Source organism: Mesitornis unicolor, unplaced genomic scaffold (assembly GCF_000695765.1).
Source record: "Mesitornis unicolor isolate BGI_N332 unplaced genomic scaffold, ASM69576v1 scaffold35033, whole genome shotgun sequence".
NCBI lineage: Eukaryota > Metazoa > Chordata > Aves > Mesitornithiformes > Mesitornithidae > Mesitornis > Mesitornis unicolor.
In genome coordinates this window covers 216-9,552 of record NW_010177267.1, presented here as the reverse complement: position 1 = coordinate 9,552, position 9,337 = coordinate 216, and the positions used below count along the sequence as shown (strand labels likewise).

General features: G+C 35.7%; 1 protein-coding gene across 1 annotated transcript in view; it reads right to left on the bottom strand.

The window, feature by feature from the left end:
* Positions 1 to 405: 405 nt before the first annotated feature.
* DDX18 (DEAD (Asp-Glu-Ala-Asp) box polypeptide 18) overlaps positions 406 to 9,337 on the bottom strand; it is a gene marked incomplete at both ends in the record, with an annotated part of 9,045 nt that continues 113 nt past the window's right edge. The window contains 12 exons of the mRNA XM_010182023.1: positions 406 to 583; positions 2,014 to 2,070; positions 2,361 to 2,474; positions 3,187 to 3,339; positions 3,715 to 3,876; positions 4,720 to 4,859; positions 6,302 to 6,416; positions 6,505 to 6,704; positions 6,828 to 6,928; positions 7,386 to 7,521; positions 8,046 to 8,189; positions 9,264 to 9,330. Of these exons, the coding sequence (XP_010180325.1) occupies positions 406 to 583; positions 2,014 to 2,070; positions 2,361 to 2,474; positions 3,187 to 3,339; positions 3,715 to 3,876; positions 4,720 to 4,859; positions 6,302 to 6,416; positions 6,505 to 6,704; positions 6,828 to 6,928; positions 7,386 to 7,521; positions 8,046 to 8,189; positions 9,264 to 9,330 (1,567 nt within the window). The remainder of the gene's footprint in view (positions 584 to 2,013; positions 2,071 to 2,360; positions 2,475 to 3,186; positions 3,340 to 3,714; positions 3,877 to 4,719; positions 4,860 to 6,301; positions 6,417 to 6,504; positions 6,705 to 6,827; positions 6,929 to 7,385; positions 7,522 to 8,045; positions 8,190 to 9,263; positions 9,331 to 9,337) is intronic.

The window sequence follows — 9,337 nt, the reverse complement described above, 5'->3', positions numbered from 1 at the left end:
CCATCCAGCCAGTTTTTGACCCAGCAAAGCAAAGTACTACTGCTTCAAATTCCATCCACTGGCAGGTTTAACAGTAATCTAGATACAGTCAATTTCATTCTCTTGCCCCCTTTTTCAATATTCCATGATTTTTAAAATTAAGCATGTACCTTTCAATGAAAATAATTTTGCATGGGAGACAACAGTGCTCTAGAACACGTATGCACTCCAGTATCTGCTACCCTTTTCTTTGATAAGCTGTTGTTGGAGCATGATGCATTTTTGTGATTAACAGCAAAAAAAAAATTAATCAGAATTTGAAGTAGCACAGGAACTTCAGTAAGTTGCATTTAACTTTTAAACATTAGAAACATCTCCATTTATAAAGGAGAATTGCAGCTTTGAAATGCTGCAGTAAAAGGATACTGAGGTCAACAAATGGAGGAACTTTAAAACCAAATGAAAGGCAGACTCTGGGAAGATCCAAGTTATTGACATCATAGATCTGCTTCAGAGAGTGGGAGTCATAAGCTCTAATGTAAGCTTTGTATGCTTCCTGGGCTGACTTGTGAAGGAAGTAGTTCTTCTCAATCAGTTTCTCCAGCTGATGAGGGGAAAAAAAAAACCAAACAAACCAACAAAAAGACATATCTAGTTATAGCTTTAACAAGTGTATAAATTACATTCAAGCAAATTATTTACTGTGTGAGTTGCAATGACATTCACTATTCACTTCAGCAAAATTGCCCTGAGACGGCAGAGTGCACATACATGTATCAGAGTGCTTTTAGAAACAAACAGAGGGACAAAAAAGCCTGAAGCCGAATTACAGTACAAAGCCTCAGCAATATGAAAATTTACAGATATATTAAATTGGGTGGTCCCAAGTAAGTTAATCAAGGAGCGTACAACTGCAGTTACACTGTGAAAATGTGTATTAAGAATTAATGGGCAATGACAGTATACTTTTAAGTCCGACTTCTAAACTGTACCCTTCCATCTCATTCCATACATGGAATTAATATTGCTTATTCCACAATTGATTTACATCATAATAGGTAAGACTAAGACAAAAATGCAGGTGCACTAGTGTGGACTGAGACGTTGTGTGCTGTTCTCATACTCTTTAGATCCATCTTATTTGATGCTTAACATACAGCAATTCATTAATTGTATGCTTAACGTACATCAATTCATTAATTGTATGCTTAACGTACATCAATTCAGTACCCTAAAAATAAATTACATTAGACGTCATTACTTCCTAATTATTATTAACTAGGAACCTCTTTCTGCAAGGACTGGCTTCACTGCTTTTATACTTTTCTACCTTTTTTTTACTTGCTATTTCAAATTTTAGTTACTGCAAAGAAGCTTTATAGAGCTCTTATCAAAAGAACGATTCACAGAACTAAAGAACAGTGGAAATTCACATCTCCACAACTATCTGTGCCATTCCATTCACCTTCCTGCTCCATGGCTATTTTCATAGCACTGGAGCACAACACAAGTTTAGCTGATGCTGGGCTTTATTAACAACAGCTAATTAAAAATACATCTGGAGCATATACTAGCATTTCAAAGCGTTGGTACTGGATCTCCTTCTGCACACTGAAGTCTGAGTAAATAATTTTATAAGACCTATGTTACTCACAATTAATCTGAACACACGTAACTATTCAGTAAAAGCCACCCAAACCCTGTTTGCTGTGCTAGACAAGAACGTTCTGTTCAGAAGCTGAAAGCAGGTTTACATCACTGTGCAAAAAAAATAATTGTTACAAGGAAATTTTTTTTTTGATGCCAGTTTAGTACTGGATATTAAAATGCATCTTAAGTTTCAAAACATTTTATCACTTTAATGTCATAGAGGGACAATGCAGCAGGAAGATTTACTGCACAGTAATCATCTACAGGAACTTTTCCAAAGCAGCATACACATTTCTAAACTTGAGTCGTTATAGAATAAAACATTCTCCATATAAATTATTAAGCAGATATTCAGAGCAGCTGTAGCATAAACTCATTTCATACCTGAGACTGGATGTCTGAAATTTTTGACCAAGAAAATTCAAATTCACTTAGTGGTACCTTAAACAAAATAAAATTTTAAATTATTTATACCGTGTAAATACTGAATGCATGTAAGACCTAACACAAATAGAAAAAGACCTGCAAGATAACAGATTACACACAGTATTTACCTTTGCACTGCCGACTAAATTTAAAGTCAGATATTCAGTTTAATGTTTTTCTAAGCACAGATTGGTTTTTTTTGCTTAAAAAAATAAAGTGTTTGATTAATCATTAGAATTTTTACCTTTAAAAACCTCTTGCACAGTAAAAACAGCAAGAACAAAAAAATCTAGATGTAAGTTTACCCTGGCTTGTTTTAGGTAACGAAGAAATCCCAGTTCTTCTGGTCGTAAAATGAGCAGTGCATGTCCTCTGCCATTTATGCCTCTGGCAGTTCTACCAACACGATGAATATATTCCTTTGGGAAAGAATAAGAAACAGCAAGTCCAGCCTGTCTTTCAAACATGTAATAATCAAACAGCTTCACAAAAAAAGCCCAAATTGAACATTAGTATCGTGCAATGCATCATTCATTATTTTTAAAGACTTTCTTTGCACTGGTACATGGATGAGGGAAACTAAGTGCTGAAGATGCAAAGCATAATTAAGCTGAGAAAGAAACTCCTGCCTAAAAGTATTTTACCTTTTTTTTCCCCCAAGTAAAAAAATCTCAGTCTGTTGCAACTGAAAATTAAACTTTGCTTTTGTGTATTTGCTCTGCAAATTTGTCAAAATTTCTGACTTTTTTGAGTTCTGCTTGTTTACACTGGACATTAATTCCAAGAAGAATACTAATTTTAAAATAAAAGAATTTCTACAGGAAAAGCCATTCAGGAGACTTGGGGATGCATATGTAAACACATACTGCAAAGAAATGTTTTGTTGTTGAGCTGACTGCACTGTTAAATTCATTTAAAAATCTAAAAAAAAATGTGTTAAAAAGCAACTCTTAAAAAGGTAATGAAGGGTTTAGCAGCACTTCCTAGGAGATGGAAATGGAAAAAATCAGCTGCTAGATATGAAGAAGGCTGAATTTTGACCTCTGTCAAACAGGAGTTTCAGCTTTTCTCCACAACTATGTTTGTAGCTAGATCTGATTTGTTGCTACAAAGATTTTTTTCTTAACTTACTTTTGGGTCATCTGGAGGGTCATACTGGACAATCCAGTCAACTTCAGGAATATCCAATCCTCTGGCAGCTACGTCGGTGCATAACAGTATTCCAGATTCTGCATTACAGAACTGGAAAAATGTTGTAGTACGTTTCGTTTGTTTCTGCTTGCCCTTAAAGGAAACACATTAAGGATGAAATATCAACCAAAAAAAAAAAAAAATCTGCCAACTTGTAAGCTGAAATCTAATTTCCCATTTTACTTATGTCATTTATTGGAAGAAAACAGAAAACTTTCTACACACAGAAAATAAGTATCAATATTCAACCCTGCTTTGGAAAACAGCAAGATGAATAATGTTGAAGTGCTGTTATTATACAGCCTTTGCTTTATCTCCTTCCTCTACAGACTGATCAAGTTCATCATCAGTTTTGAGAGCAGGGTGTCTGTTTACTAGAAATGGGACTGAAATCAACAAGGCAAACGTAAGGTCAGTAGCAACTTACGGGTACCATCATATTAATTAACCAATGAATAAAATACTTACATGAATGGCCAAAACAGGCAGATCAATATAGTTGAGTAGTTCATAGTGGTACTTCACTGACATACAAGATGAAAAAAATACCATTAGTTTCTTCTTCCGGTTTTTCTTTAGGAATGTGAAGAGCAAAAGGAACCTTTTTTCAGACGGACACACTACATACCCCTGGAAAAAAATTAAATATTGTTAAATACAGCAGTATGGAACAAACTTTTGTTTCAGCAATACAGCTAAATCAGGGAGCTGTTATGTTGTGAAACAAATAACGCTACATAGTTTATTTTTCCAGCTATAGTGGGGCAAACTATTTGTTTTATTGTCTTTTCCTGACCTTGGTATATGAAACTCCTAATGATGATGAACTTGGCAAGAAACTTACTGTACTAACTTGAAATATAAGTAATTTTTACATTAGTTTTGAGAATAAATTAAGTTCAGTGAAAAGTAATTAGTTTATACAATAAAAATTAATTTTAAGTCTGAATTGCTGACATTAGGCATGGAAAAACTGTGTAGGGTTCTTAACATGTTTTATGTTTTCAATAATTTTATTTGACAGAAATCTTGCTACTGGTTTAATCTTTTAAGGTAACACATAGCTATTTGTAATTTTGAAACAACACTCATCACGCCAACTGCACAAATGCAGAAACTGCTGTGCAACTTCATTTAGCTGTTATCTGAAGCAGGAACAGTGAAATATATCTAAATTATATATATATATATATATAGTCAGTAACATGGAAAATACAGTTAGAAAGACAACTGGAGCTTAGGTATGTAATACAGATAGGAGCAGACAGGTGTAAGTATATTACTATTTCATGAGGTTTTGTATCATCTGTCCGGCAAACATCGACTAGATCCATGTAACTTACTATAGTTGACTGAATAACGCCCCTTGGGATGGTAAACATCCTTTAGAACAGCACTTGTACCACCCAGTTAAAAACACATAGGACTTGGTATATTCACAGATCAGACCCCTTTTAATAACCTTTGTTTTACCTGTTCAAGACCATCTACTGTTGCTGTCTCCTTGTTATCATCAACCCCAACATACAGTGGCTCTTTCTTCAGGGAGATCTTTGCCAGATCCTCCACCTTTCTGGTTTGTGTAGCAGAAAAAAGCATTGTCTGTCTGCGCTCTGAAAAGATACTTATTTTGAAAGACAGCCTCATTTTTTTAAATGAGAATTCAACAAGTCCATAAAATCGCAAGCTGCAAACTTCCCTGAGCAAGTCTTCGCCTTTTTTCAATTAAATTCTAATTCAAACATACTGCTAATGGAAAACAGACAGATGTAGTTGTATTATGGATTGTACAAGATGTTTACTTAGGCTGCCCAGTTGGAGTTGCACTCCAATTTAGACTTAAAACAATGATTTCAATACAGACTGACCTTGTAATTCTAACTATAAATTGATTTTATTCCCATGAATATTAAAATGCTTTTGTTTTTTAAAAAAATTACATAATCATGCTAGAGATTGTGCAAGAAAAAAACTTACCAAAACTAAAGTGCATTGTTACTGTTTGCCTTGCAAATTCAGTTTAGAACATACATTTGTGCATGCTGTTTGGTGAGGTGGGTGTACATCCACGTGACTCCAATGGTCTTAGAGCGGGTGCAGGAAGTCTCCCACCTGCCTGTCACCCCTCACCTCAAGTACCTGTCCTAACTCTGGAACAATTCCTTCTTACACATGGAAAATGCAAACTTAACCTGTTCCATTTCACAACCACAGGAACAGTAGCAATTGTTCTTGTTGAACAATCAATGCCACCACTTTTGAGATGCTATTTTCAAGTACCTGTTTTAAAATATAATTTCATAATATAATGTAAACAAGTTTAACTCCCGTAAAGTAAAATTTACTTTGTCTGTAATATTCCTGATCTTCCTTTCCTTTCTGCTTTTAGAATTGGTCATTAAGATTCTTCACAGGATGTTATTGATTAGTTACCTAATTTTAAACATGCAAATCTGTATTTTAAGTATTTAAGATGTTTAGTTATCAAAATACTTATCACTGATTTTTTATATACTATTTCCATGTTTCTTTCCCTGTATTTTGGAAGTTAAAGGGAGAACCTTGTTGACTCTGAGAATTTGTTTTATACTTTAATTACAAGGAATAACTAAATGAAAAATTAGAAAAAGAAATTTTTAAGGTAAATACTCAAACTTCTGTAGGACACCGTCCTTGAAAATATAAAGAAAATTCAAACTGCAGGCCAGAAGACCGTCTTCCTTATATTTAAGACTTAGAAAAAAATTAATTGTACAAAATAAATGGGCAGGGTAAGATGAATGAGAGAACACAGATGTTAAACTAAAGGGATCTTACAGGAACAGAATTATACTCCTAAAGTGCCTATGAAGACTCTGTCCTTCAGATAAATTATGTTAAATGAAGTAATATATACTAGCTACCCGAACAAAAGGACAGAGTAAGACTGAATCACTCTGAAGTGCATTTACAGAACTATAAAAATTAATGACTTCTCTTATAATAATTGAGTCATAAAGAAGACATAATGTTAGTCAAGTGATTTCCAGGAAAGACAAGACATTTCTTTTCTTACTTGGTAGAAGTTTTATGATCTGTTTCATTTCTTCTTCAAAGCCAACCTCCAAGATACGATCTGCCTCATCAATTACTAAACACTGCAAGTTCTTGTACATGAAACCTGGAGTGTTCTAGAAGATTAATAAATACAGAATCAGGCAGGGACAGCACTTTTATTATGTTTTAACACCACAGATTAGACAGCAGTGTTTTATCTACCTGCATGTGATCCAGAAGTCTTCCTGGTGTTGCTACAATGATGTTGATTCCATTTCCAAGTTTCTGTGCTTCTGCTGATCTGTTACTGCCCCCCATTATCAGACCATAGGTGTGAACATGATGGTTCATCAGTTCTTTAAGAACTCCGTAGGTTTGCATAGCAAGCTCTCGAGTAGGAGAAAGAATAATAACACCCGTTCCTAAAAAAAAAATCCATAAATCATACAAGAATAAGTTACAACAGCTCATCCAATCTCCCTCCTAGCCACGTCCCTAAATGGCTGTGCCACAGTAAAATTCAAGTGTGAAATGAAGAGCCTTACCATTTCTAGGCATGAATTTTAACTTGTAGATGAGCTCTACTGCAGGAATAAGAAACGCAAGTGTTTTGCCACTGCCTGTTTTTGCAGCTGCTAAAATATCCCTGTGTGCAACAAAGTTAGAAAGAGAAATATTTAGTTGATCCTACAGAGAAAAGAACAATACTATTTTGAACAACGTTGTCAATGTAAAAATGTAACATGGCTCAAAGGAAACCAGCACAGTTGGGATTAAGAGCCTGGTGGCAGATGTGGTTCACAGCACTTGGTCACCATGTCACTAGAGACTCTTTGAGACGCAGTGACAAGACTAGTGAAAACAGACTTCCCTGTTTCTAAGCTAAATGCAGTTTCCATGAGCTTACCCCAAGTATCTGTTCACGCACAACACATATAACATGAACTTGTGTTAATGTCTATAAACATTTAAAACATTTGAGAAGATATTACAAAAACGCAAACAGTTTAGCTGCAGAAAGTCACATTACATCTATTTAGCCTGCTAGAAAAATTTGCACAACATATGGGGTCAATATAGTGATTAAAATGCATATTTCCTACCTGCCTTCCAGAAGAGGCTTAATACTTTTATGCTGAATTTCAGTCATGTGCGTAAAACCCATGTCATTTATGCCTTTCAATGTATTCTCACTGACAATGCCAGCCAGGGAAGTAAAAGAATTGTCTTCAAAAGCACCTGAAGTGAGGGAGGGGGAAACAAACAAACAAATCAAACTTATTTCTTCAGTTCCATCTATCCTCGGAGATTACAGAGTTAAAAATGACCTAGGTGAAAAAAACCCAAGAGATTTACTTTTTTCTACTGTAAAATCTGAAGACACTGACAAAATCCTCCGTATTAGTGTGTTCCTAGGAATACTAGAGAGTGTTAAAAATGAACATGAATGCACTGCTGCTCCTGCCAAATTTACTAGTCATACACCTTCACCTTGCTCTTCATTGACTCTTTCTCTACAGTTAAGCATGTGTGTATATAGGTCTTCAAACAGATTTTCGCTAGTAATTTTAAGACTAATAGGAATGAGTGTATAATGCAAATTTCAGAGAACAGTAGCTGAGTAACAGCCGTACAGCTGCCAGGGTCATGTCAGCTATATTAAAACACCTGCCTTATAAAGCTAATTTGAAAACTGTACTTGTTCTGGAAGAAAATGTTAGACTGTGGATTTTTGCACACATATGATAAAGGACAGAAGATACCTGTTACACCTAGTGGCAAACTCGGCACTTCATCCTCCCCTTCCTCCTCCTCTTCCACTTCTTTCTCTCCAGAATCCTGCTTATCTTCATGCTTTACCTCCACAGGTTCATCTTCTTCAGTTTTCAATTTCTTAGTTTCTGTATCTAGAGTGTTATTGTACAGAACAGAGAGTATCAGTTAGAGATACGAAGGTCACGTTCATCATTAAAAGTTTTTCCACAAAGTGAATTTCTTAAGTCCGTAAACCTCTTACAAATGTTGTGCTTTTTTCATGGGATGGAATGGGGCCAGGAGAAGGGGAGGCAAGGTTTCTGTGGAACATTCTGATGAAGAGAGAAAGAAATTTAGAAGTTCCCTCCACGCAACCCACTTTGTATAGTAAACCAATGAAGCTTAATGTATATTAACACTCATTTGCTGTGGAAACAAGATACATTATCCTTAAAGGAGTTATAAGACTCTCTCCTACTAGTAATGCATTAAGTTTCTAACACAGTTTGTGCTCAGAACATGTGAAATGTAATCTCTTTGTTTTAACACAAACACAAAGCTTTTAAGCGATTAAAAACCTAGGCCGTGAGGCTTTTAACACAAAGCCTCAGAGCATGCAAGAACCTCTTTAGCTGTGTGACCATGCAAAGTGTCACACAGATCAAATCTATGAGGGATAGAAACTTCAAATATATATGTGTATATGTGTATCTATACATACGTATGTATAAAAACACATACAAATCTAGCAATATTTCTGGGATGCAATTTTTTGGGGGTAGTTTTCCAGTATACTTTAGTTTTGCAATAAAGTAGATGTTGCCAAAGGCTGGATGCACTGCTAAAAAGACGTATTGGCTGCACATTCAAGCACAGAAAGCACACATTTGTCAAAGCTCCACTGCAGAAGGCAGTATATCTATTTGCACAATAAAGAAGCTAAATACTCAATCTTAATCTTACAAAGCAGAACCCTACGCAGCAATTAAATTGGTTGCTACTGGTTTAGTAACTATCAGAGTTCAAATGTTACAGTTGGAATAAAACGGGCAATACTGCACACCTCCAGAGCTTTAAGATGCCCACCAAACCAATACACGGTGCTCCTCACACCCTCCAGCCTACAGATCCTCTCCGATAGGGCAGAAAAAGAAAGTCAGCGCTTCCTGGGGTGTCCAACAATAACTCAGCTCGGGAGACAGACTGTATTTGTTAACGTAACGCACCATCTTCCGCATTAGCCGCCGTTCTCCTCTTTTTCTTCTTCTTCTTCTTCTGCTCCCCGCCGCGGGGACCGGGA